This window comes from Aythya ferina (genome assembly GCF_964211825.1).
Source record: "Aythya ferina genome assembly, chromosome: 23".
NCBI lineage: Eukaryota > Metazoa > Chordata > Aves > Anseriformes > Anatidae > Aythya > Aythya ferina.
This window is the reverse complement of record NC_140321.1, coordinates 2291736-2318506: the sequence shown is the minus strand read 5'-3', so window position 1 is coordinate 2318506 and position 26771 is coordinate 2291736. Positions and strand designations below refer to the sequence as shown.

Here is a 26771-nt window from a genome sequence, read left to right as displayed (position 1 = left end):
AGCAGGCACCGGGGTGCGTCACAGGGCCCAGCAGTGTCGTGGCAGGGTGGGGAAGTAGGACAGGGCACGGGGGACAGCTGCAGGGGCGATGCTCTGAGTTCTGCCCCAGAGCTGGGGTTGCGGCAGCAGCAGGAGTGAGGGACCCAGCAGGAGCCAGGGCTGGAGCTTCAGCAGGGGGAAGACAAGGCAGAAACGCCCCTGAAAGCACTCAAAGTGGGAGGAAGGACAGGGCAAGAAGCTGCCCCCCACCCATCCCCACACCAAGGCCCAGAGTAGGGGCCTGCCCCCCCCCCCGGCACCTCCCCTGCAGGGATGGGAGATGGGCTGAAGCCTTGGGGCCGAAGGGGGAAGCCACGGGGAGCCTGCCCCTGGGGGCCAGAGCCTTTTCCAGGCCCACTTCGGAAGGAGCCAAAACCCAACCACTGCTCCCTGCGCGAGGCGGAGGCGAGAAGAAGCAGCCACACGTCTCCCCGCGCCCCTCTGGTTTTAAGCTTAAAGATTTATTAAAAGCGTGTTAGTTCTTAGCATCACCCATCTGTTAGCACTCGACACCCCGGCGCGGAGTAGAGAGGGGCTGAGAGGGAACAGCAATAATCCATCTGCTACAAAAATACGCGGCGCTGCGCCCGGGGAGAGCAGGCGCGAGGCAGGAGGCAGCTGGGACCCCCCCAGTGGGGGGAGCTGGAGGGTGGCAGGGGAGGTGGCCCTTCTGCGAGGGAGGAGATGATGGGGCCCAGAGGAAGAAGTTTGGCAGCTGGGTTTGGGCCCCCAGGAGAGGACTGGGCCATACTGGGAGCCATCAGCACAGGAGTTTTGGGGCTGGCAGTGTGGGGGCAGTGGAGGCGCTGCCGCGCGCTGTCAGCTCCTTGGTGCTGTGCTTGCTCTTCCAGCCAAGACCACGCCGAGGATGCTCTGAGGAGAGAAACAGGAGAGGAGGCGATGAGGCAGCTCTGGGGCAAAACCTGAAAGCCAGGCCCCCTCCTGAAGGGGATCCCAGCACTGCCAGCTCTGTCCCCCTTTACAATCCACTGCAAGCACCCGCTGCCCTTCCCCCAGGGAATATAAATTATATTGCCCCCAGCAGGCTGAACTTCACAAGAGGGGTGCCTGGCTGGGTGGGGGGCTCACCTGGGATGCTCGGGGGCTGCGCCGACCTCTGGCTGCTGCTGGAGAGCTGGCCAATTCTGCTCTGGAGCCCGCCCAGCGAGCACGAAGTGGTGCTGTGAAAGAAAAAGGGGACACAAAGGGAGGGCCGTCTTAAATGCCAGGCTCAGGGCAAACCTGGCTGGCCCCCGTCCTCCCCAGCTGGCCGCAGGCAAGGAGGGGGCTCCAAGCCCCCAAGGGGAGCAGCCCCCAGCCCTCGCAGAGCGCTCCTGGCCCCCATCTATTGTCTCACCTCACCGCTCGCCTCCGCTTCCGCGCAGATGCTTTGGAGACAGAGGAGGGCTTGGGGATGGAGGAGCCCCTCGCGGCGAACACCGGGACGGAGGCCCTGCAGCCAGGGAGGAGAGGGTCAGCACTGGGGGGCCTGACCTGACCGCCTTGCTGGGAGCAGAAGCCACACACAAGCAGGACAGCAGCCCAGTTTGCAGCCCCAGGGGAAATGGTTCAAACACAGTTAAAACCTCAAAAGATCGGCACAGGAGGAGGCAGCAGCTCCACCACCACTGCTCCCCGAGACACTCATGGTCGCACCATCCCCTGTGCCTCAGTTTCCCCAGCTGCCCTCTGCAGGAAAAGTTCCCTCAGGTCTCCCACGTTACCTCAGGCATCACGACCTCTTCCCAGCCGGCCACCCAGTTCAGCAGAAGCACTGGCAATCAAGGCAATGCTGCACAGCCCCACTCCTCACCCCAACCTCTCCTTAGGTAGAGGCACTGCCCCACCTGCTTCCCAAGAAGTACTTCGGGCTCAAGAAGCCACCTGGAGGATACTTCTCCCAGTCCAAAGGGAAAAAGGAAAAGGAGGAATAGATTCTTTGGAATACTTCTGTCTGAGCAAGCCATTCATGCACAGGCTCAGCCCACTGCTTGCAGCCTGTTTTCTGCTCTATCTCCCCTCCTAGCCCAGCTGCAGGGATCCACAAAGGCTCTGTGGTGCAGTTAACTCAGAAAGCAAGATCAGGGAGGGGGAAATCCCCAGCCATGCAGGCAGCCCCTCCACGAGCCCGGGCACAGCAGCACTAACCTGGGCACGAAGGGGCCACCCTGCTTGTTTAAGAGGCACTGGGCATTCTCCCAGCCAGGGAATTCGGGCAGGTTGAAGGTGTCTGGCTTGGCCACGCCAGGTGAAACGATGTCCTCGGAGAGGTCAAAAGTCCTGTTCAGGTCACGGGCAGCCAGGACAGTCGGGGTGCAGCAGTTCTGGGCAGCCGATGTCATCAGGGGCACGCGTCTTTTGGTGACTGTCAGCGGGCAGATTTTGGGGGTGCAACTCCGCAGCAGCTGGGAGGATTTGGCCTCTTTGAAGCAGGGCGTGCGCGGGCTCTGCATCGCCTCGGGAGCCTCCGCTTCTCTCCTGAAGCCCTTCCGTAGGCCCGGCGGGGAGGATTTCCTCTGACGCTTCGCCTGCATTTTGAGGCTGTGGGGAGTTTCCAGCCTGGAAGCACTGCTCATCTCAGACCTCCTCCTCTTCCTCGCCAGGCCAGGAGCTGCCAGCGTGGGACTGGAGAGCGGAGCAAGCTGCTGCAAGCGCCGCAGAGCTGCCCTGGTCAAGGGGACGCCGGGCTCAGCAGCAGGCGTGGTGGCTGCTGCCATGGCTAAAGGAGAGAAGCAAGAGTCAGCCGTGCCCGCAGCAGGTCCCAGGCATCCCCAGCACCTCCTTCTGCCCCTGGCACAGCTCTGAGGTGCCTGCCCAGCCCTAGCTGTGAGCCCAACAGCAGCAGTTTGCCAGCAGGTTTTGCCATCAAACTGTACTCACACAAAACCCAGAGGGAGAGGCAGCGTAAAGCCCGATGTCTCATCAAACTACAGGCACCGGACTGGTTCCAAAGCAAATGCCCCGTGGCAGTGCCCTGTCTGTCCCTAAGAAACGGGGTCTGCAGAGTCCACAGCTTCACTGCTGGGTTCCTGCCGTGGCACTGAGGGTGTGGAGGAAGAGCTCAGCGCTGCTCAGACACAGGCTGTCAGCTGGGAGACTGCAGCTGGGCTGACTTGGGCAAACGTACCAAGGAGTAAACAAGACTAGAAAAGATGAGAATCCGAGCTGCTGCTTTAGTCTCGTGGACAGAAATATCGCTCACGTTTAAGCTGACTCGTGCACACATGCTGAACTCCCCCAGGACAAGTGCTGCTCACTGCTCCTACCATGCCCCGGGCTGCCAGAGATGCTGGCTGGCCTGAAACGCTCGGCAGCAGGGCTGGGAGCTGCTCTCGGAGTTCCCCGCCAGGCACCGTGTCAGGAGGAAACTCAGCTCTCGGCCTGTGCCCACGGCTGGGAGCTGCACCCTCCCACAAGCATCTCCTCCAAAGCATCCCTCCAGCACATGCTGTGCCCCGAGGAACGGGAGCGGGGACAGCACCAACTGTCCCAAATCCTTACTGTCACAGCCCTGCTGTGCCCCCTGGGCATCTGCGGGTCCGTTCGGCAGCGGGGCTTGCTCCAGGCTTGCACCAGCCTCCTGGTGCACCAGGCGCTCCAGTTCCTCGAATTCAGAGACCATGTCAGGAGTTAGGAGGTTGGCGGCCTTCAGGAGGGAATACTGCTTTCGGGCAACACTCAGGATAGCAGCCACGAGCCTGGCACAGAGAGGGACACGGTGTCAGGTGAATGGACCCGGCCCAAGGCAACCCCAGACCCAAGAAGCAATTCACAGCTGAGCTTGGGTCAGCATCACCCAGACCAGAGGCTCAGCACCACCAGCATCACCTCAGGGACCTGTTTGAGGCGGGGCAGAACCCATTAGTACAGGTTTGGGCAAAGATGGGCAAACTTTGAGGCTGTGAGATACCAAAGCTGTAAATCTAGCGGAGGACCGGAGCCGCAAGGTGCGCATTCACCTGGTGGTTACAAGGAACACAACGGCACCCGTGCCCTTTCTGCCAGGCTTCAGGCACTCGTTAGCTCAGATAGAGGCAGACAGAGATCCAGGCACACGCTGAGGCCAGCCTCCCTCAAGAGACCTTTCTAGAGAGGTTCGTTCTGCCAAGATGCTTGGGGCAGAGACATCAGCAGATGGTGCCGCGGGAGCCCTGCCAGGGCAGGACCTTGGGGAGCCAAGGCAGGAAAAAAAGACTTTGCAGAGGTAATTTCAGGACTGACAATTTGCACTTAAGGCTCCCGCAGCTGCTGTGCCTGGAAACCTCCCTCTGTCCATGGAAATGGCATTTCCAGGAGATCATCCCACGGGATTAGATCCCTGGGAGCTAAATCTGTTCCTTCACACACGGCAGTGTCTGCAAGCAGAGACCTGCTCCTGCAGCCGTGTGGGCTGTCCCTGGGGGGGCTGCATGCAGCGGGAGGGTGGACAACACATCCTGTGTGGGAAACAGCACCCGCAGGCAGGAAGGGGCACGTGGGGGCAGCACAAGGACACTCACGTTTCTGTCTGGCTGCTGGACAAACTCTGCAGAAGGCAGCTTGGTTTCCTCATTCCCGGCTGGAGATCTGTCCCATCAGTTGCTCTGGGACTCCTGGGAGGAGTTTCCTCTGGAGCCTGGAGCAGTCATCCAGAAATGAGAACTTCTCTAGCCCAAGATTAGTTCATATCTCAACTGAGTCTGACCCCCACAAACTGTTATGTGGGAAGTTACGGGGTTTTGCTAGCAACTTGCAGCTCACGCTGAGCCAGGACCCCACAGCCCAGCTGAGCTCCTGCCTTCTCCAAGCACGCCAGCTGTACCCCAAGTGTGTCTGAGCCCCCAGCTTGTTGTGCCAAGCCCTCGCATGCTGCACTCCCCTTCTCTCACCTCCTCCTCCCGTTCCAGCTGTGGCTGAGCAGCCTGTCCAGCTCCCAGCTCCTGCTGCCCTCCATCGCTCATCCCTTGAACACCCAGGGCTGAGCACATCTTTGGGACAGCTTCCTCCAACCTACAGCAGTCAGAGAGAAAGTCACTGAGCCAGAAGATCCATTGAGAAAACCATCACGTTTGACTAAGAAGTTTGGGCATGGATCAACCAGGACAAGACACGGCCTTTGCAGCACAGCTTCCCTTGGAGCTTGCACGCTGTGGTCCCTCAGGCCTGTAACTACACCTCAGCGTGGTCAGGATGACGACACACGCTGGTGGAAGAAGCTCCTGGGATGACACCTGGGCTGTGACCAGCTCTGGAGCTGTGCAGCCCTACTTGGCACAGGGGATGCCAGGACCCAGCAGCTCTGCCCCAATTCCTTGCCTCACCTGGGCAACCCCGCTGGGCTCGAGCTAGGGGCAGCCAGCGGTGCTGGTGGCTGCTTCTCTGCGTCCCGGGCGGTGTCCTCATAGGCACGGAGCTTCGCCCGCAGATCTGCCACCTGCAGGGAGGGATCAGCTGCTGCACAGCTGGCTCTGTAAGCCCAGGGAGCTCAGAGCTCCCCGAGAAGCTGACGCCACTTTCCCAGTGGGCAGCACTGCCACACAGCTCAGAGAGGACCACAGAGCTCAGAGGCGCATGTCCCAAGCAAACCACGGCTAAGGACAGCGCCCCCGCTCCTTGCCAGCACCTCACCTCTGCTTTCAGCTGCTCGCAGATCACGGCGTATTTACTGATGTGGCAGTCGAGGCTGAGGACGTTGCTCTTCAGCTGCAGAGACAGGGACGAGTGGGAGGTTAAAGCACTGGGCAGCACGCACCCCTCAACCAGAGCTGGAGCAAAGCCTGCTCCCGAGTGGCTGCAGTGGGCACCACCAGTGCTCAGGGACCTGCTGTGCCAGCCACGAGCCCTGGGCTCTAGGCTGAGGGGCTTTATCACAAGACCAGGCACTCAGCGTCCTCAGCCTCATCCTGCCTGGAGCAGCCCCCGTGGCTGGATGCTGGAGCACGGAGACACCTCCTAACCTACCCCAGGGACCAGGGCACGTTGCAAAACCCAGCTCCTTCCCACCCACCCCCAGCAGCTCCCCAAACCCCAGCAGGTCACGAGGTCCTCACCGACAGCTTGATCTCCTTGGCCCGGTTGGCGTACTTGAGCGTGTTGTAGGTGTCCTCGTAGGCCAGCGTGGAGGGGCTCACGGCAGCAATCATGATGGTGCGGCAGTTCCCTCCGATGGAGTCCTTCAGCAGGCGCGTCAGCTTGCTGTCCCGGTACGGGATGTGGGTCTTCTTGCTCTGCACCGAGAGATCAAGGGGCTGCTCAGCTTTTGGGACCTGCGTGCTCAGCCCCAAGTCCTGCACCACAAGGGCACGGCCACGCTCATCCCACTGCACCTTTCACAGCCCAGCCCAGGCTGCCAGCCCCACCACAGCAGCAGAGCCATCAGCCCCGGCACTTGAGGACCCCCCTCGCACCCACCTGCCCTGCAGAGCCATAGCCCAGTGGGGCCATGCAGGGAACAGCCTTACCTTTGCGTCAGCCAGCGCGTTGATGACGTTGATGAGGGCCAGCAGCGAGCGGTTGATATTGGCACCTTCCCGGAGCCGTTCGCCCCGGGTGTTGGTGACCGAAGCTCGCTCCGAGCCTGCCAGGTCGATCAGGCTCATCTTGGCTACTTGCAGGTCCTGAGCGAGGCCGACAACACGGTCCTGCTGCTTCACGTAGATCTGTGAAGAAAGAACCGCGAGGCTGCAGCTCAACAGGGCAGGTGAAGCTACCAGCTGGAGGCAGCTTCACCCGTAGGTGTCAGCGTGTATAAAAGGATGGTGAAATGGATTACAAAGGCCAGGAGATGGGGCAGGGTTCAAAGAGGATCCCAGCACACTGAGAAGACAAGCCAAGACTCTCTGATGGCCTGGGTAGCAAAGCCACAGGAGGGATCCAACAGGGATTGACAGAGCTATGGGAAGTGATCGGCATTTCCGTGTGTGTGAGCAGCGCACAGCTGGTCGGGTCCCCAAAGGACACAGTCAACGGGGAGCCCTGGTGCCACCCGGGAAATGCTCGCAGCATCTCAGCCTCAGCCCCAAATCTGGCCGTGGATTTTGCCTCCAGAAGGTTGCTTGGAGATGATCACCACGGTACATGCTGGGAAACCCAAAGCTGACAGGGGCTGCGAGCCCCCAGGCACAGCCTTGCAGCCCCTGGGAGCATTCAGGCAGGGTTCTCAGTGCTGAGCCCAGGTCCTGGCTTACGTGGGCAAGGCAGAACTCAGCCACTGAGACTGCAGCGCTGCTCCACAGCTTCCCCTTCTGCAGGCCTAGAGATCCCCCAGGAGCAGCAGACACCTCTCCCACCACCCCATAACATCCTCAGCTGCCTGCCACGGGCCAAGAGACGTCCACGCTGGAGGTGCCACTGATGGCAACCAGTCGTGCGTCCTCACGCAGAGCCCAGCTCCTCCACGGCCCCTGCTCCAGCTGCCGGGAGGCAGAGCTGGCAGCGGGAGGGCAGCCTTCCAGTGCCACTAATGGATTCGCAGCAGGCAGGAGTCCAGCGCCCACCGCCGTGCCCAGCTGGGGAGCCGGCTGGGAAGCCATCCAGACACCTGGACTTCCCCTGCAAGCAGCCACGGGCAAGGCACCAGGTTCACACTGAAATTACAGTCAGAGTCCTCAGTCTCCCCACGCAGCCGTGACGGCCCTGCTAATTCAGGGGAGGGCCTGGCTGGAATTGAAATCAAGCGGCAGGTTTGTGCGGGAGAGCACCGAGGAAGCAGGAGCAAAACTTACAGAGCAGGGAACGGAACTCCTGGCTCAGAGCCGAGGGGGATGACGGGGCAGAAAACGTGCCTGCCCCCGTACCTGCAGGGAGGCACAGCCCCAAGGCAGGTCCCCCCCTTGCTCTAGGTCAGGTTTGGGTACATCTGCCTGCAGCTTGCACACTCAGCCTGCTATAGTCCAAAGCAGCAAGTGGGTTTTCAGCCCCTGGGGGGTGTAACACCAAGCTGGACCTGCTGGGACTGCTGGCTGGGGGGTGCAGCCACCAGCACGACCAGTACACTCTGTCCCAGCGAGGAGCAGGCTAAGAGGCCTGCCCAGCCCCGTGTCCCCTCTTCTCAGAGCCACAGCCGTGTTGATTTTCCCTGCAATTCACCAGGAGCAGCGATAACGACCCTGCTGGGCTTGCCTCCTATCTCCCGCTCAGCACAAAGCCTGCTCAGCCAGCAGCCCTCACCTGGAACACGGCATGCGAGCGGGAGGAGGTGGCGTTGGCGTCTGTGGGGTGCTGCGTCCGGTTTTTGTTGCCGTTGGCCAACATCTCCAGGAGCTGCTCTGCCGATTTGGGCTGGAGGAGAACACAGAGAGGCAGGGATCAGCAGGCTGGGCGCCCCCTACACAGGCACTGAGACAACCTGACATCGAGCAATGGCAATGGCTCAGATGAAAGGCAACCCACTGCTCTGCGGGGTTCGCTTCAGCTCGGGGTCATGTTTGCTGCTAGGAGCTGCACAGAAAGCACAGCCTCTGCCTTCCCTATGTTTGTTTCCAGAATTGGTTTAGCCGCAGCACCGCTCAGAACCTGTGCCCATCTTTTACACCCACCTGATGGAAGGAGAGGCCCTGGACCACGACTCCTTTCTCTGGGTCCTCCCGGATCGCCAAGGGGCCCTTGGGCTCCAGCAGGTCGTGAATCTGCTCGTTGTAGACCTAGAGGGGGGAGCCTGCAGTGAGGCTGAGCTCTGCTCCCCCAGCAGCGAGCAGAGAGAAGCTCCAAGCATCAGGATCACACACGACCCGATCAGACGTGCCCCCCCCACTGCAACACCCTGCAGGCCACTTCCCAGGCCTGACACGGAGCAGCCAAGGGTGCTCTAAATGCAGAGGACGGCTCTCGAGGGCTTTGCTTGCAAGTCACCATGCCAGCGCTCCCCTGCAGCCCTCAGAGCCGGGAGGAGCAGATTGCTATGCAGACCGCAGGCAGCGCGGCGTGTCGGCGAGCAAGAGAAACTTCCCGGGCTCCAGGTGGGGGAGAGGCAGGGAGGAACCAGCAGCACCAGTTCACCCAGCTGCTCAGGTGAGCCTGGTTCCAGCAGCTCTCTGGGCCCCGGGGGCACTTGGGGGTCTGCGCCAGCCCTGCCTGGTAGCAGGGGAGCCTCGGAGGCAGGAGGGGACGCAGTACGGGCACGGCGTACCTCCTGGTAGGAGACGAGCACCTCGCAGCTCTTCTCGTCCTTTCTGGCTTCGATCCTCTTGTACAGCTCCACCATGGTGAGGTACATGATGCCAGGGCTCTGCTCCGAGCCCAGCATGGTGTAGGTTTTCCCCGCTCCCGTCGCCCCATAAGCAAACACTGGGAAGAGGAAGGGCAGACGTTTGAAGCTGTCGTTACCAGGAGCCGCGCAACGTTCCTGCAGCAGCCCCTGCAGCAGGGCTGGGGTCACTCCCTGCCTTCGGAGAGACCAGGCAGAGCGGTTCAATAGTTAATTATCCTCAGCACTGCCTGCACTATCCTCTAGTGCAATTTCTTCCTAGTTTCAGCTGTCAGCATCTCTAATTTAGCAGATAAAGACAGAACGAGTCCCCAAACCGTCACCCATTTAGACACTTTGAGGCCATACTCGAGTCACCCTTTAACCCTCCCTTTAACAAGCTGAGCAGCCCCAGCTCCCTGCCTCTCGCTGGAAGGTGTTTCTTTTTCCAGACCTTGCAATTCATCTCATTTTTAACCCCGGTCTTTCAACACCATTTCTGAAGCATTAACATCAGAGCAGGCCACACTAATCTAGAGAGCCTCGGCCCTTCTCCCCCATTAGCGACACTTTGTGAGCGCCTCATTTGAGGATCCGGGCTTTGTTTTATGCAGAGAGAGACGCGAGACATGCCTGCCAGGTGGGCACGGTGACAGAGGCAGCCTTCAGCAGCTCGCCGGGGAGCCAGGAATAGCATCCTCCGGTCCCGCTGCCCAGCCCGGCGCATGATGAGACAGGAGAGCGGCCGTCTCCCGCTCGGTGCCTGCCTGGCAGCAGTGACATGCTCGTTACGCCGCTCCTCTGACAGCCCGAGAACGGCACGAGGATCCGCAGCGTCGGGCGAGGAGCTTGCAGAGCCGGTCGTTATGTGCTGCCAGCCTGGGAGACGTGCAGGGGGCACGGCAGCCCCCCCCCGAGCCCCGACATGCGGGCGCCTCACCTGGGCTCCTGCTCTGACGCTCAGCGGGTGCCCCCCAAGCACCGCTGGGGGGTGAGGGCTCTGCCCATCGCAGCCTTTTGGGATGGGAAAGGAGGGCAAAACCAAAGCAGCCTTTGCACTGTGAGTCCGCTCCACCTCCTGCTGCTGTCCCAGCCCCAGCACAGGCTGTCTGCCCCCAAAATGCCACAAACGCCTGGGAAATGCCTGCCCGATCTCACTGCCTATAGCAGCGCCCTTTTCCCTCGGACATGTCGCATCTCCTACAGTGCTGAGCCCCATCGTGGCCCTCACAGCTCTGCTGGCTGTGGCCCCAGAAGGGCGCAGAGCCCTGGCTGCTGCCCCCCATAGCAGCACGGCCATCCCTTGGTCACACACAGCTCCTGTCACCCACGCAGCACGTGGCTCGCTGTGTCCACAGCTTACTCCAGCCACCAGCAGCACCCAACCCCCCCACTCCACAAACTATCTCCCACTACACCTCAAGTTTCTTTTATCCTCCTTGACCTGAGGAGTCCACTCAACACTTTTGTGCCAGGAACACCCCAGTCCACGCCTCCAACCACCCCCAGCTCATCGCCACTGCTTGGGCTATCCCATTAGCCACAAAAAACCCAGGTGTGAGAAGAGAGCAGCAGCCACCTGCCCCCTTGGGGACGTCCCCGCGTGGTGACCAGCAGCACGAGGGCCACATCCTGGCCCTGCTGAGCCCACCCAGGTGGCATCACCCAGGGTGGAGGCGCTGGACGGGCCTTACCGGAGCAGTTGTAGCCATTGAGAACGCCGTCCAACACCTCCCGCGTGGTGTGCTGGAACACCTCCTCCTGCGTGGCCCCCTCCCCGAAAACCCGGTCAAAGACGAACTTCAGGTCCTTGCCCCGGTGCTTGGCCCCGCGGCCGGGCAGCGCGGTGCCGGGGGGGCCGCTGGGCTCCTCGGGGTCGAAGACGAGGATGTGCTGGTCGACGACGTGCAGCACGGCGCGCGCAGCCCCCTCCCGCTCGCAGGGGTTTGGGGGCCGCACGCGCACCACCACAGCCACGGTGCCCTCCTCGGGCGGGGGTCCCAGCGCCATGGGGCCGGGCAGGACACAGCCCGGGGGGGCCACACGCTGCGGGGGAAAGGGGTCAGCTCCGGGGCAAAGACAGAGTGGGGGGACGCCCACACAGCAGCCCCAGCTCCCACCTCCCCAAATTCCTCCCCATCAGTGCCACCCCTCCCCCGGTGCCCCCGTTCACACAGCTGGGGCCTAACCCCCCCCAAGGGCCCTATGGGGTCTGCCCCTCCCATCCACTGTCCCCTCCCTCCAGGGCCCTTCCGAACCCCCCCCAGGTGCCCTGTGACCCCCAAACCCCCACCCCTGCTTTGGGCCCTAATGCTGACCCCTTCAGGCCCTATAGGGCCGGAACACAAACACATGTATGTACGTATGGCCCCTTGTGGGGCCCTACAGCCCCTCACCGGGCCCTATGCCAACCCCTCAGTGCCCTATAGCCCGCCCCCGAGCCCCGTACTGACCTCTTAGGGCACGATACCGACCCCCGGGCCCCAGACTTACCCTTTAGGAGTTACAGCGGCGCCTCTAGGCCTTATGGCTCCGCGCCCTACACCGACCCCTTTTGTGCCCTACAGCCCCTCCTTGGGGCCCTATCCCCACCCCTTTGTGCCTTATGACGACCCCTTGGGGCCCCACAGCCCTCCTTGGGGCTCTGTACAGACCCTTTGGGGCCCCGCACCGCCCCGTTGGGTGCCCCCAGCCCCGCTGTGAGCCCCCGGCCCCACACACGGCCCCCGGCCCCTCCGCCCCCCTCCCCCGCCACTTCCGCCCCTCCGCGTTCAAACCACCCGGCAACCCCCGCCCGCCCTCCTGATTGGCCGCTCGCTCCGCCGCCTCCCATTGGCTCCCCCGCACCACGTGCCCCCTTCCCTCCCGCGCGGGGCCTCACGGGAGTTGTAGTCCCGCCGTGCCCCGTCCCGGTGGGCGCGGGGCGCCGCCATGTCGGGGTCCCGGGGGCGCTGCCGGGGCTCGTCCCGTGCTCGCCCCTTCCCCAGGCGGCAGCCCCGGGTCGCCGCTCCCCGCCTCCCCTCCCGGCTCGTGGGGGCTGAGAAAGTTGCACTGGGGGTCCCCAGCCCGTCCCCGCAGCCACCCCATGTCCCCAGGGTCCACCGGGCGATGTCCCCACGCCCGCCGCCACTTCTCGAGAGGTGTCCCCGTGTCCTGTCCCCATGTCCCGTCAACCACACTCCCGTGGGACCCCACCACAGGGACAGCGAGCCCCTGAGGGGTCAGACATCCTGGCAGCCCCCCGAGGGGACAGGCGGGACCCTGCCTCTGGGCAGGACCCTCTGGGGACACCTTGGTGGCATCGCCGCATCACCCCCAGCCTGGCTCCCACGGGGACACCGGCACCCGGGGACAGGCTGCGGCCACCCAGAGGGGACGTGGGCCCCTCCTGGCACCCCCATTTCCCTCTGCGGGGCTCTTGGGGACATGCCCCAGGAAGGCCACGAGGCCACGGGATGCCGTCCCCAGGGCTGGGGACACGGCTGTGCCCGACGCGGGGACAAAGACAGCACACGGGGGAGGTCACAGCTCTGCTTTACCGTGGAGTCGCCCGGGACCGGGCAGCGGTGGCCCCCCCAGCACAGCCCCAGCGCGGGGTGGGGGCACCCATAGGGCTCCTGTACATATCTACAGCCCGGCGCGCCCGCGGCGGGGACCGTGGGGCCAAGCAGGTCACAGCCAGGGGACACGGGGTGGGAAGGGGCAGCGCAGGGCATCCCCCGGCTCCTGCCTGCCCGCCACCCCTCTGCTCCCCCAGCCCCGAGTTAGCAGCGTTGGGGTGAGCGGGCGGGGGGGAGCGGGGTTTTGGGGCCCCACAGCCAGCCGGGGTGGACGTCCCGGACCTCAGCGGGGGGACACCGCGGGGCTGGACAGCAGCAAGGGGACGCCGTGGGGCTGGACAGCAGCAGGGGGTGGCCGTAGGGCTGCACAGCAGTTGGGGGGAGGCCGTGGGGCTGGACGGAGGACGGGGATCCCATGGGTCCAAACCATGGCAGAGGGATGCTGTGGGGCTGGGTGGGCGTCGGGGGGTGCCGTGGGGAGATGCCGTGGGGCTGGACGGCCGCGGGGCGATGCCGCGGGTCCAGGCTCAGTCCGAGTAGATGATGAAGCCCGAGAAGGTGCTGTACTTGTTGTTGTTGCCGCCGTGGGCTTTGCCCCCGTCCAGCTTGATGAAGACCTCGTCACCCGCGTCCAGGTGCAGGATGACGCTGTTGCTGGCGTAGTCGTAGTTCTGGTCCGCGTCCTGTGCGATGGCGCTGGCCCGCACCTGCGCAGGGGACACGGCGTTAGCCTGGCCACGTCCCACGGCCCTGCCTCACCTGCAGGTCCCTATGGCCCCATCTTCACCCCACGTTCAGCCACCCCGAGGGACACCCAGCCCCGGGTCCTGATGTCCCTGCCTTGGCCCTGGCTGCGGGGAATGCAGAAGAGCAGCTTCTGTGCAGCTCCTGCACGCCCGTGGGACACCCATGGGTGCCCGGGGGCACGGTTTCCACTCCCTCCAGGCTGCCTCGGACCCACACCCAGGGGTAACCGGGACCCAGCTAGAGGAGACAGCGCCGGCATGGGGATATTGGCAGGGCTCTGCCACCACGGTGGCACCCAGCAGCACCCTGAGCCTCTCCCATCCTGGCAGGCTCGGACACGGGGCCACAGCCCGGGTGTGGGGCAGGAGGGGACGCTCACATCAACTGCTGCCTCTGAGCGAGGACCCGGCAGAGCCCGCGCCTGCCCAGCAGACGCAAAACCTCCTGGAGAAGCAGCGCCGCGGCTGGAGCCTGCTGCTGCTACAGAATGATTTGGGTAATCAAATCTAAGCCGGTGCCGGAGCCTTGCAGCGAGATCTCACAGCGCCGGGTGACAGTGACAAGACGGCAGGTAAAATCCCGTGTGAAATACAAAGCGATGCGCCGGGGAGAAGTGGCTCCTAATTATAACTGACAAGAATGGGCTCTAAATTGGCTGGTGCTGGTCGGGGAGGCTCCGCTGAGCAGCTGTGGGGCCCCAAAGCGGTGGCAGGAGGAGGGAGGCACCCGCGGCACCCACAGCAAAGGGTCGTGGCCACCTCTGGGGACAAAGCAAGGCCACCCCAAAAGCCTTTGGGTGTAAAGGCAGCACAGCCTTTACAGGCATCTCCCCAGCCTGCAGGAGCGAAGAACCCCTCCAGCCAGGAGCTGATCATTCTGGAACCTACTGATGGCCCAGCACAGTCCCCGGGGATGGCTCTCACACACACACAGACCCCTCATGCTGTCACAAGCACCAGCACCGTCGCCACAATAAAATTCACCCTATTTCCACCCCACCACGTGGCACTGTGCAGCTTGCAAGCACCCCCGTCCCGGGGGGGTTCCTCTCAGGTGCAGCACCCTGCTCCCTGGGGGACGCAGCTGGGCTGGCGGCCGGACACACGCTGCCACTGCACCCCGTGGGCTGTGGTGAGGAAGAGGAGGGTGGGAAGCAGCAGAGGGAAAGGGGAGGCAGGAAGAGCCACTCGGCTCTGTCCCCCCCCTCCCCAGCCCTGTCCCCGCTGCAGCGGGAGCCACGCGGTGCCATCCGTCTTCCCTCGTTAAGGAGCCGCCTCGTCACCGCGCGCCCGCCAGCCCTCCTCGCTAACCAGGGAAGATAAATGGCAGCGCCGGGGCCGGGCTGAGCAGCTCCCAGCTCCTCAGCGGCAGGGCAGGCGGGGGTGCCACCACCTCATCCCCACGGCCTCGTCCCCAGGACCACGGGGGACACAGGGAGCGGGGAGCTCCGGGGTGGTGCAGGCGGCTGAGCACTGCTCTGTGCCTCGGTTTCCCCATGGCAGTGCCATGGCAGTGCCATGGGGAAGAGCGCAGCCCCCAGAGAGGGGGTGGGAAGGGAGAAGCAGCTCAAAGTGGGGACATGGCACCCAGCTGAGGGGGGGGCTGGCCACTGTCACCAACCCAGGTGACCCTAGGGCTGCACTCAGGGGATGCAGGCAGCCCATGGCCCCACAGACCCCGCTCACTGCAGCCATGCCCCAACCCCCGTTGTCCCCCACCACGGAAGGACGTCACGGGGTGTTTGGGGACACCCTGTGACACATGCCTTGGGGACACTGGTCTCTCCAGCACACGCCTGGGGCCAAACACGCAGCCCTTGGGCGCATCCAGGCACCCCAGGACGCAGCGGGTACCCATGTCCCCACAGACCCACGGACACCTCTCCCTCTGTCCCACCTTGGGGACAGTCCCCGTGCTGTCCCCGTGGTGCCCACGGAGTCACCTGCACCCTGCTCTCACCACCGTCAGCTCCGTCGCAGCCCAGCCGTCACTTGTCACAGCCACACGGCCAGAGACAGCGCTGGGGACGGTGCCTGTGCCGGGACACCCAGCAGCACTGGCACTGCTGCCAGCCACAAGGGACCGGGGTCCCTAATCCCACCCCAAACCTGCTGTGACCCCACGGGACGTGGCACAGCCACAAATCAGGCGCTGTCTTACAAAACGAGGACAGCCGGTGCCCTGCAACAGTGACACCGTGGTGACATCCGCTCCCGCATACATGCGGCACCTCTGGACCCTCCGTGGGGGTGGGACAGGCTGGGACGAGGCGGCGGTGGCACCCCCCGCGCCCCCACCCCCACCCAGCTCCAACCCAACCAAGCCGCCCCGTCCGTCCGCCCGTCCCCACCGCTCGCCTTTCTCCCAAAGACCAGCTCATCACCCCGCTCTCTCCTCGCCGCTCACCGGAACAGCTACAAGCTAATACAAATAAGAATAATTAATGCTAATTAATCATCAGGAGCTGCTCCCTCCCGGCACCGGGGCTCCCCTGGCTCTCATTAACTCGAGCACCGGGGCGGTGGTGCGGGGGCGATGGGCTGCGGGACTTTGTGCTCCCCAGGGCCGGGGCTGACGTGGGAGCGGGGCAGGGGCCGGGGGGGGCTGGCGTGTGCCCCCCGGGACCGACGGGGCCGGGGCTGCACCAAACCACAGCATCCTCCAGCGCTCGCCGCCCCGCAGCTGATTCCTGCGCAAAAATTAACGCGGGGGCTGCCGCTGGGGCTGGGGGCTCGTCCGATGCCGGGAGTGACATTTATTCATGGGGAAGCCAACCGCGTCCCCCGGGGCATCACCTCTGCGAGGAGCAGGTCACCGAGCCGGGCACGAGGACTGCAGAGAAGTCCAAGGGTGATCTGGTGATCTGCAGCCTTCCCGCGGGGACGCTGCCGGCGCCGGCTCGCCCCGCGCAGCCCTGGCAGCAACAAAAGCCTGAAAGGCGCCGCGGTGGCCCCGGCCCCGGTGCCCAGGGGTGCTCAGCGGGTGCCCCCTGCACCCCCCGGGGTGCAGCCCCCTGGTCACAGCACACCCCGGGCCGGCTGAGCATCGCCTGGCTGTCACAGGGCTGTGTTTCCAGAGCAGAAAGCCCAATTCCTCTGCTTTTTTTATGCATTTTTTTTGTACCTTTTTAAACTCCCTCCGCTCCAGCCCCGTGCCAGCCCTCCCTCCCGCCCAAAGCACTCAGCCACCTCCCGAGCTGCTTATTTATAAATATTTGAGCGGTGATATCTTGTTGGTAATTAGTACCCGGCGCGTGGAGATGGCTGCGATTCAGGCGCCCGACGAGGACCGCCGTTACGATGATTAAGCTGTATTGCAGGCGCACGCCCGACTGATTTTATTTACTCTTGACAGGGGCTTTGTAGCTTCTGGAAACGCATCTGTTAGCGCCTCGCCGCGCCGGCACAAGCCCACGGCGCGTGGGCCCCGTGGTTCACCGGAGGCTCACGCTCGCCCCGGCGACCCAAGCTTTGAACGGCGAGGGTGCGGAAAGGGATGGGGGGGTCGTGCCCCCCCCTTCCAGCTCGGTTTCGGGGGGGTCGGGTTCCCGAATCGCTGTGTGGGCTTCTTAGGGAAGGAAAAAGCCATCCAGGTGCCGTGGGAGATGCTCACCCCGCGAGCAGGGGATGCCACGCGGGTGATGCTCCGAGTTGTCGCCATGGGGAAAAGCAGCCTGTGTGCTCAGGCATCGCCACGATCCCCCAGTTCGGGGCTGTAAAAAGCAGGTGCAAGTGAAGGGAGGGAAAAAAAAAAGAAAAGAAAAGAAAAATCCAACTGCTCGGTCACAGCAGCCCCGGTTACGATGCTGGGGGCTCCTGCCCTGCCGAGCCCGAAGCTCCTCGGAGCGAAGCGCTGGAGCGCAGCGGCTGTGCCGGGGGTGCTCGGCTCCCCAGCGATCACAGCCTGAGGATGATTTTGGGTTCATAACTCACTCTTGGCTTAATCTGGCAGCCTAGAGGCTTAAACTCGGGTGCGTGCTGAAGTGCATCAGGGTGCCAGGAGCGGGGCTTCGTGTGGGGGGAAGACAAAACAGCAAAAGCAACGGCAGGCAGGAGCCGGGGGCAGCGGCAGCGCTGCCGCGATTCCCTGCCCGTCCTTCCCCGGGGATGGATCCCGGCCGCAGCAGCACGACCGCACCGCAGCCGCCACGGTGACACCGGAGGAAATTCAGCTCGGGTGACATTTCGAGTGTGACAGCCAAGGCTCCAGCAAAGGCTGAGGATCTGTGCCTCGAGTCGCGGGTGGGGAGGACGGCGGGGGGAAGAGGCACCGTTCCGGGCATCACCAGAAAATCTTGGGGATGGTGCTCGGGGACAGCTTGGGATTTGGAGGATTTGGGGATGGAGAGGGCTGGGGGGGCTGCCGGAGGGCAGGGGTGGCAGGGACAGGGCCAGCTTCTGCCCTCCCCCCCCCCCATTGCGCAGATGTCCTTCAAGGGTGACGCAGGGACCACCACGGCCCCAAGCTGCCCTCCAGCATGGGGGGGCCACCAGCACCAGGGGGAGGCACCAGCACCGGGAAGCCAGTCCCATCCTTGGGTTGCGAGGGTGCCCCAGGGGCTGTCCCCAGGGCAGGCGGGATGTCCCACGGGTGCGTGGCTGCGCAGCCGGCCACAGATGGGGACATCGCTCCCAAAACAGGTGCCGGGCACTGTGGACCCGGCTCCAGGGTTGCAGTGCCCAGGATGCGGGGCAGGGGCTGCGCAGCCCCCTCGGTGCCCCTCTCGAGGCCACCACAGATGCTGTCCCTGCGGAGGAGTCCCCAGGGCAGGGCAGCCTGCATGGTCCATGGGGATGCTGGCATGGCCGGGGAGGACAAGGGACCTCAGGGACATGGCAGGGGACCACGAGGACACCCTGAAGGCATGGCAGGGCACGTCTGCAGGGCCAAGAAAAGGACAAGGAGGACCCTCGGGGACACATCGGGGCCCCCTGGGTGCACGGACAGAGCACATCTCCAGTGCTGTGAAAGGGACGGGGCGTCCAGAGCCTTGTCTGTGGGGCTGGGAGGAGGAGAGAGCACCCTGGGGGGGCACCCAGGGCACATCTCTGGGTGGGAGAAGAGCACAGGGCACCTCAGGGTGCTCCTGGAGCGCATCCCTGGAGCTGGGAGAAGGAGAGGGGGCACCCTGGGGGGGATGCTGAGCACGTCCCCGGGGCTGGGAGAAGGGCAGAGCACCCCGAGGGTGCACCCGGAGCACACCACTGCCAGCAGCAGGCGGGCAGGGCACTCCCGGGGTGCATCTCCAGGGCCGGGGAGAGCTCAGGGCACCCCGGGGAGGCCCCGGAGCCCTTCTGCGGGGCGAGGGAGGTGGCGGTGGCAGCTCCGATCCCTGCAGCGCGCAGCCCGGTGCAGCGGCCGGCCCTTACCTGGCCGTTCTTGCAGAGGTCGGCCCACATGCTGGTGCCGTCGCCGCCGCGCATGAGGACGTGGTAGGTGAAGAAGTAGGTGCCGGGGATGGCGCAGGTGAACTTGCCCGAGGCGGCGTCGTAGCTGTTGCCCAGGTTGGTGACCACGTCGTCGAACTTGAGGATCTCGTAGCCCTCGTGCGGGTTCTTGAGGCCGGCGTAGAAGGCGACGCGCGGCACCGTGCTGTACGTGGCCGTGCTCACCGCCCCCGTGGCCCCCGGCCCCGGCAGCCCGGGGGGGCCCGGCCGCCCCGCCTCGCCCCGCGCCCCCGGCGGCCCCGCGGCCCCCGGCGGCCCCGGTTCCCCGGGGGGGCCCGGCGGGCCCGGCTTGCCCGGCCGGCCCGGTTTGCCCTGGGGCCCCTGCACCAAGGTGGAGGGCGGCGGGAGGGGGCCCCGCTCGCCCAGCGGCCCGGCGGTGCCGTAGGGCTCGCAGACCATGCGGCAGGTGCCCAGCATCTCGTAGCGGCCGTCGGTGCCCGCCGAGCTGACCAGCACCGGGATGAGCACCACCAGCACCAGCACCATCACCACGCCCGCCGCGGCCGCCAGCAAAGTTTTGCGGCCGAGGCTGAGCCGCCGCCCGGCCGGGGCGCGCTGCCGCCCGCCGGGGGGAATGGTGCCGGCGGGGGGGGGCGAGGCGGCGGCGGGCAGGGCGGCGGCGGCGGCGGCGGCGTTGGGCAGCGAGGCGGCGGCGGGGGCTCGGCGCTGGCCGCTCCGCTCCGCTCCGCTGGCTCCGGTGCGCTCCGCGCCCGCCCGCCCCGGACACGCCCCCTCCCGGGAAGCCACGCCCACGTCCCGCGAGGACCCGCCCACCCGGCGCTCGGGACACGCCCCCTCCCGCTCTGGGCACGCCCCCAACGGCTGTGGGGTCGCCCATTCCCTCCGTACCCACGCCCACTCCGCCCATAGACACGCCCGGTCCATCCATAACCACGCCCACTAACCCCATAACCACGCCCACTCCCTTCATCCCCACGCCCATTCCTTCATGGCCACGCCTACAACCTTAATGGTCACGCCCACAGCATCCATAGCCACGCCCACTCCCCCATAGACTCACCCCCTCCCACCGTGCACGGGTGGGAGCCACGCCCCCGCCACACCCCTCGAGGCCACGCCCCCTCCACCACGCCCCCTCCCCCGGGCTGTGCCACCCCCCCCCTGCCTCGCAGTCCCCCGGTAGCCCCCCCCGGGACACCACCGCAGCTCCCCCTCCCGGTGTCACCCGTGTCACCCCCGCATCCCCTCTGGCCACCCCGTGCGGCCCCGCCAGGTCCGGAGCTGTCCCCCCACAGGACACCCGCACCCATGGGACCCACAGCCCGGGGACACCCTGGGGACAGGGGACACAGCCCCCGGGGCCACACCAGGGGACGTCCCCAGGGCCACCCGCGGTGTCCCCAGCAGGGCCAGAGGCAGCCAGAGCAGCCAGACGGCTGGGGACAGACGCAGGCCGCAGGAGCCCCAGCACCCCGCGGTGCCACGCTGCCTGTCCCTTGGGTGCCTGTCCCAGAAGGGCACCTGGGGACAGCCTCACTGCTCTGAGCACCCTGAGCCCCAGCCCAGTCCCCGCTGGTGGCCACATCCCCGTGTCCCCACGGTGTGCCACCAGGATGGAGGGGTGGGAGGTGGGCGGGTGCCCGGTGGTCCCTCAGATGTCCCTCCCTGTCCTGCATTGGTGCCTCCAGCATCACCTTGGTCCTCGCTGTCCCACTGCCATGTCCCCATCACCCCAAAATCCTCCCCCAGCCCCACACATTCACCCCAACCTGGAGATCCACATGGGGCCATGCGGTGGGATGTCACCGCTGGTGGCATCAGGGCTGAGCACGGTGTCCCCAACCTGGCCGTGCCACAGGGCTGTGTGCCCCCCCCCAGATGGCACCGGAGCGCTGCTGGGGGAGCGGGCGCACGCGTGCACATGGCCGTGGCGGTGGCAGCAGGGACAAAGCCCTGCGGCAGAGCTCGCTCTGCGCCCCGGGGCTCGGTGGCCCAGCTCTGCCGCTTGTCACCCCGCGTTCGTGCCGAGGACCCGGGGGCTGGGGGCCGCGAGCCCGCTCGTCATCGCTTGGCATCTTGGGCGGCCGCAGCGGCCAGCGACGCGATGGGAAGTGACAGCCGCCTCCGGCACCGGGGCCCAACTGCAGCGGCGGGGAGCGGGACGAGGACGCAGGGACCGTGGCAGCAGAGCAGCTCCCGGGGCCGCTGCCGGTGACACCCGCCCGAGTGACACCGCAGTCCCGGGACGCGCAGGGCTCGGCCGCCCCGGTGGCCTGGGGCTGCTCGCCGCGGGTGGCAGCGTGGTGGTGGCATCAGCCCCGGTGGCACCCCCGGTGGCACCCCACAGGGGGTGCATCCGCGCCTGTCTCCTCTCCGTGGGGACACACTGGGGACAAAAACAACGCCCAACCCCCTAATGAAGCCGGGGGTGCGGGGACCATCCCCACGCAGGGCCATGGGGGCTTTGGCAGCCGGAGAGGTGCCCGCGTCCCCCCGCCGCTCCCACAAAGGGCCCCGAATTTAATCAGCGAGCAGGAATCAATTAGCCAGCTCCGACCCGCGCCGCTGCTTGCCGGAGAGCAGGATGGAGATGCCCCGAAAGAAAAAAAATCATGTTTCATAAGAAGCTCCCGAGGAGGAGGCAATTATCCCTGGTGGTTTAACAAGGCGCTGGCTCTGGGGGCTTTTTGGGGTTTGTAGGTATTGTGGTGTGGGGGTGCTGCCCCCCCCACTGGCTCCGTGTCCCCTTCCGAGCTGTCACCAGGGGAAGAACAAGTCCTGCTCCACCGCCGCTTCCCCCTTTCTTTTCTCCTTCTCCCCCCCTTTTCTTTTCGTTTTCTAATGAGCTCCTAAAAATACGCCTCGGCGAGGCCACGGTGACGTGAGTCACCCTCCGGCACGGTGCTGCCGCGGGTGGGCACGGGGCTCTGCGTGGGGATGGGGACAGGGACGCGGACAGGGATGGGGTGGCCGTGGAGGGATCCCAGCAGGGCACCCCTGCTCGTAGCAGGGCACTCATCTAATGCTGAGGGACAAGGGACAGGGGACAAGGGACAAGGGACATCTTTGTCCCTGCCCACTGCGTGCCTATGGGGGGGCAGCCCAGGGGCATCACGTCCCCACACCACAGCCACCACCCCAAGCCACCGTGTCCCCATGGCACGGCCACCACCACACCCCACCTCGCCACCCTGGGCCACCACGAGGTCCCCACAGCACAACCACAGCCACGTCCCCACCCCAGACCACAAGATCCCTGTGTGGCACTGCCACCACCCTGAGCCACCACGTCCCCATGGCATTGCCACCACCTCCCTACCCCAGACCAAAAGGACCCCATGGCACTACCACCAGCCCAGCCACCACGTCCCCATGGCACTGCCACCACCCTGGGCCACCACGTCCCCACAAGACAACCATGGCCACATCCCCCCCGTTGAACCACAAAGTCCCCGTGGCAATGCCACCATCCCGGCCAACACGTCCCCATGGCGCTGCCACCACCCTCGCTACCACGTCCCTGCAGATCCAGCACGGGGAGCACTGCCCTGTGCCCGCAGAGCTGCACAGGTGGGGACAACATCCCGGGTGACCCATGAGGGAGCCCCCAGCGTGTCCCCATCCGCACCCCCTACACGTGGCCACCGCAGCCCCTCGGAGGAGCGCGCCGGGAGCCAGCCTGGCAGGGCCCCGTTGGCAGGCGCGGGCTGGAGAAGGACAAAGCCGAGAGGCAGCGGCTGCGGCTCCGCTCGACGCGAGCAGCCGCCGCTCTCTGCAAAGGTTAAGCAAACAGCAGCTCCCGCAGAATCGATGCGCAGCCGAGCCCACGGCTGTTTGCTCTGCATAATGAGGCGGAGGTGGGCGGCCGGGGGGCGCAGAGGGGCCGCTGCCGGCGGGGGGCCCGATCGATGCTCGGGGGGCGCGGGGGACGGCGCGGGGGCAAGGGGCGGTGGTGGGCGGCCACGGCCCCGCTGCTCGCTCGGGAGCTCATTAGGGAGGATTTGGGGAAGGGAGAGGGCAGGCGGTGCCGGGGCCGCGTGGTGGGGTCGGAGCTGCTCCGTGCCTCAGTTTCCCCTCCCGTGGCAGCTGAGCGGGTTCAGGAGCTGATGAGGAGAGCTGGACGTGGTGGGGGTGCTGTGGATGTGGGGTGGCACTGGGAGGGCACCCAGCCCCCAGCCCCATCTCCATGGGGTGCTGCAGAGCTGAGCATGGCACATGCGTGGCACACACGGGGGAGAGGAGCTGTGTGTGTGTGTGTGCACAGAGGGGCACGCGTGTGCGTGTGCGTGTCTTTAGGGTGCACTTGTGCCAGCAGGGCGTTGCACACGGGTGCCTGCAAACGCAGGTGAGCGCCTGCATCGCCCACGCTGGGCGCCACCACCCACAGTCACACAGCGTCCCTTGCACCAAGGGTCCATGACAGCCTTGCTAGGAGGCAGAGGCGATTAAACAAGGCTGTTAATGAGTTTTTCAGCCCAGTGATGCCTGTGAAGATGTGGCACAGAGCCTGGGCACTGCAGTGGAGCTCTGGGGGCATGAAACAAGGGAAACTGAGGCACGGGGCAGGGCCACGACTGCACTGGCAGCGCTGCTCATCCAGCCGCCTGGTGACCTGGAGGCTGACTGACCGCTGGCTGGTTCTTTGGGCTGGTGGCTGGTGGCCAGGTGGCTAGCTGGCCAGTTGGATGCACGGATGGCTCTTTGGCTGGTCGCGTGCTCTGCGAGAGAGCTGGTCAGTCGGCTGTCCTGGTAGCCACACAGCTAGGGGGCTGCTTGGCTGCCTGGTCAGCAGGTCACTGGCCAGATGGCAAGTGGCTAGCTGGCTGGCCAACTGGCTGGTCAGCTGCTTGGTAGACGGCTAGGCGGGTGGCTGGCTGGCCAGACGGTGGGTTGGTTGGCTGGCTGGTTGGCTCGCTGGCCAGCTGACCAACAGGCTGGTTGGCTCGCTGGTTGGCTAGGTGGCCAGTTGTCCAACAGGCTGGTTGGCTAGCTGGCTCATCAGTTGGCCAGCAGGCTACATGGTTGACTTAGAGGGCTAGCTGGCTGGCTGATGGGCTAGCTGGCCAGCTGGCTTAGCCCCGGTATGGGGCCGTGGCAGCACGCCCAGCCCCGTGCCCGGCACTGTCCCTCGTCCTGATGGGTGACCCCGTTGTGGCTGGGGGGGCGACGCGGAGGTACCACGTCCCCCTTGCAGCCCCCAACCCCGCCACATCGCGCTGCCTCTCGTTACGGAGGCTGCGGGCACAGCAGGGCCGCCACCCTCCCACTGCTTGGCAATTAAGGGCTGCCAACACCGACACTTAATTAGAGCCTGGTTGATTGGGACAGCCGGTGACTGACGGAAAATCACTGCTCGCCTGGCAGCAGGGGATGGGATGGGGTGGGCGGAGGGGACAGGCTCAGGGACCACGGGGACATGTCCCGCTGGTGGGGCCGGGAAGGGCGGGTTCAGGGCTGGTTTGAGCCCAGAGTTCACTGCTCTCGGCCACCTCAGCGTTGTCCCCTGGGCACGTGAACACGGTGTCCCTGAGGTGACTCGTCATGCGGTGGCACAGGGACCGATGCCACGCAGTGACCGGTATTTGCTGGGGACCTTCCTCCCGCTGTGCCCTTGGGTAGCCGGTCACGGGGACGCTGTCCCCAGGCTGTCCCCAGGGCTGGCAGGGATGGGGATGGGGCGCAGCGCACCCCAGGGGCGTGCAGTGACACTGGTGACAGCCCACGGGACGTGCAGGGGAGTGGCTGTGGGGGATATCCTGCGCTGTGCGGTGACACTGTGACACCCCGTGGGCCATGCAGCGACAGCAACACTGGGTGACACCCGTGGGCCATGCAGTGACAGCGACGCTGTGCGATACGCTGCGGGACGGCAGTGACGGTGATGCTGCGTGACACCCGTGGGCCATGCGGTGACATGGCGCAGCGTGACACCCCCTGCGCCCGGCACTGACGGTGACTCCGTGTGACAACCCATGGGAGCTGCAGTGACACTGTGTGGCACCCCGTGGCCACGCTGTGACAGTGACACCCTGAGCACCGCACGGTGACAGTGACGCCGTGTGACATCCCACGGAGCAGGGAGGCGCAGTGACGCCACGCGGTGCCTCGGGGCCGTGCGGGACCCGGCGTGTGCGGGACCGTGCAGTGACGGTGACAACGCGTGACACCGTGGGGGCCACGCAGTGACAGCGACACCACGCCATACCCCAGGGGCCATGCAGCGACGCCGTGTGACACTGGGGAACACGCAGTGACAGTGAGACTCCTGACACTGGTGCCACCAGTGCCACCATTGAGCCTCCTCCAGCTGTCCCCTGGGGGCTGCTCCCTTGGGCGCTGGGGCCAAGACCAAGCCCATGCTCGGGGACTGTCCCCACTGGGGGACACCGCCCTGTCCCCAGGGCACAGCTGAAGCCCCTCACCCAGGCAGGGACCCCCGGTGCAGCTCGTGCTGCCCTAGGAGGGGACGCACTGGGACGGGACACACGGGGAGGGGGCGGTCCCTGCCCCCACCAGCCGCAGCGTAATTGATCCAGGTGCCAATTAGCAGCAGCCAAATATTTGGCTTGCGCGCCGAGCCCGCTGGGCTCCCTGCTCAAACAGAGCCCGACGAGAGGAGACGGGTGGGCAGGGGCGAGCGGCTGCTCAGACGCTGCCCGATCGATGGCGTGAGGCGCGGTGAGCTGGGCCGGCCTCAGCGTGCGGGCTGGAGGACGTTGGGGACACGGCGCGGCGCCTTTGGGCCACCACCAGCCCCCGTGGCCACCTCCTGCCCACCCCATTCTGGTGGCTCCCTCCCACCCGCAGCACCCCGGGGTGACCCACGGGTGACGGGAGCCTGCGTGGAGCCAGGTCCCCGGGGTGACCCCCCAGCATGACGGGCACACGGGGCTCGGGCCGTGTCCCCGGGCTGGATGCGCGCTGCCCTTCAGGCCCCCTCCAGGGCCATCGATTGAGCTGTCGATGTCACGGAGCAGCGCTGCCAGCCCGCAGAGCGGGGCCATCCGTCACCAGCACCGGCTGCGGGCCGAGCCGCACGGCCACCGCCGAGCGCAGGGGGACAGTTGTCCCCAAGAGGGACGGGGATGGGGACACGGGTGTCCTCACGGCTTGTCCCCTGGGCGGGGTGGCTGCAGGAGGGGACGTGGGACCTCGGGGAGGACAGATGTGTCCTGGGGCACCCACAGCAGGGGGAACCATGGGTGGGCACCCACAGGGGGAGCAGCAGCTGGGTGCCCACTGGGTGGGCTGCTGCTGAGGCCAAGCACTGGGCTTGGTGCCCCCCCAGGGGTCCCAAACGCCCTCTCCACGCACCAAGAGGGAGCACGAGGTCCGACCCCGCAGCACCGTGGCCGCCCCCAGCCCCTTCCCACCAGCCCGCACCGGGGGAGCGCTGCGCCTCGCAGTCCCCCTGAAAATCCCCCCTCCCTCGGCCCTGCTAAACTCATTAGCGGCTGGGAAACGTCAGCAGGGCAGGAACGAAGAGCCAAATGTGATTACTGTGCTGGTCTCGCTCCCCCCGGCCTCATCGCAGCCCCATTTATCGCGGAGGCAGCGAGCCGGGAGGGAGGAGCGCAATCAGTGCTTATCTCTGGCTTAGACCGTCCTGCTCCAGCCCTGATTTATGGCTTGCTGGGAGGGACTCCCAGCCCCGATGTTCCCACTGCAATTAAAGGCACATTAAAAAGGAGGCGAGGGGCTGGGTGAGGAGCGTGGCGTGTCGGAGGGTTATTGCTTGTCACCAGCTCCTCCCAGCACTGCCCGAGGAGCCTGAGTGCCCTGGCCAGGTGCCCCAGCTTGGGGACGCTCTCCCACAGCCGTAGGTGCCAGGGCTGTGGCTCGGGGACCAGCAGA

The 26771-nt window shown here is 65.6% G+C and overlaps 2 protein-coding genes across 4 annotated transcripts; both read right to left on the bottom strand.

Annotated features, from left to right (window-relative positions):
* Window positions 1-481: 481 nt before the first annotated feature.
* Window positions 482-11882, bottom strand: KIF18B (kinesin family member 18B). Of its 2 annotated transcripts, none has more exons than XM_084496134.1 (16): window positions 11692-11882; window positions 10897-11248; window positions 9146-9303; window positions 8556-8660; window positions 8188-8298; window positions 6480-6677; window positions 6069-6245; window positions 5647-5721; window positions 5340-5452; window positions 4908-5028; window positions 4539-4654; window positions 3541-3737; window positions 2188-2758; window positions 1397-1492; window positions 1129-1220; window positions 482-912 (listed from the first exon to the last, which is right to left on the bottom strand). In XM_084496134.1, the coding sequence occupies exons 2-16, from the start codon at window positions 11210-11212 to the stop codon at window positions 800-802; spliced, it is 2559 nt and encodes an 852-aa protein (XP_084352260.1). In that variant the 5' UTR covers window positions 11213-11248; window positions 11692-11882; the 3' UTR covers window positions 482-799. The 2 variants fall into 2 exon arrangements, with proteins under 2 accessions (XP_084352260.1, XP_084352259.1); XM_084496133.1 differs by having other exon boundaries at window positions 11696-11882.
* Window positions 11883-12719: 837 nt separating this feature from the next.
* On the bottom strand, window positions 12720-19647 carry C1QL1 (complement C1q like 1). 2 transcript variants are annotated; one of them, XM_084496799.1, is made up of 2 exons: window positions 18879-19647; window positions 12720-13469 (listed from the first exon to the last, which is right to left on the bottom strand). In XM_084496799.1, the coding sequence occupies exons 1-2, from the start codon at window positions 19440-19442 to the stop codon at window positions 13290-13292; spliced, it is 744 nt and encodes a 247-aa protein (XP_084352925.1). In that variant the 5' UTR covers window positions 19443-19647; the 3' UTR covers window positions 12720-13289. The 2 variants fall into 2 exon arrangements, with proteins under 2 accessions (XP_084352925.1, XP_084352924.1); XM_084496798.1 differs by lacking the exon at window positions 12720-13469 and adding an exon at window positions 16813-17221 and having other exon boundaries at window positions 18879-19578.
* Between the last annotated feature and the right edge of the window lie 7124 nt (window positions 19648-26771).

Excerpts from the sequence above, each read along its gene's own strand:
- KIF18B (XM_084496134.1), bottom strand. The coding sequence starts at position 11,212 with ATGGCGCTGGGACCCCCGCCCGAGGAGGGCACCGTGGCTGTGGTGGTG. Across the intron at positions 5,722-6,068 it reads CCAAGGAGATCAAGCTGTCG|CTGAAGAGCAACGTCCTCAG; the intron begins GTGAGGACCTCG and ends CTGTCTCTGCAG. Across the intron at positions 2,759-3,540 it reads GGCACAGCAGGGCTGTGACA|CCATGGCAGCAGCCACCACG; the intron begins GTAAGGATTTGG and ends TCTCTCCTTTAG.
- C1QL1 (XM_084496799.1), bottom strand. The coding sequence starts at position 19,442 with ATGGTGCTGGTGCTGGTGGTGCTCATCCCGGTGCTGGTCAGCTCGGCG. Across the intron at positions 13,470-18,878 it reads ACCTCTGCAAGAACGGCCAG|GTGCGGGCCAGCGCCATCGC; the intron begins GTAAGGGCCGGC and ends TCCCCTGCGCAG.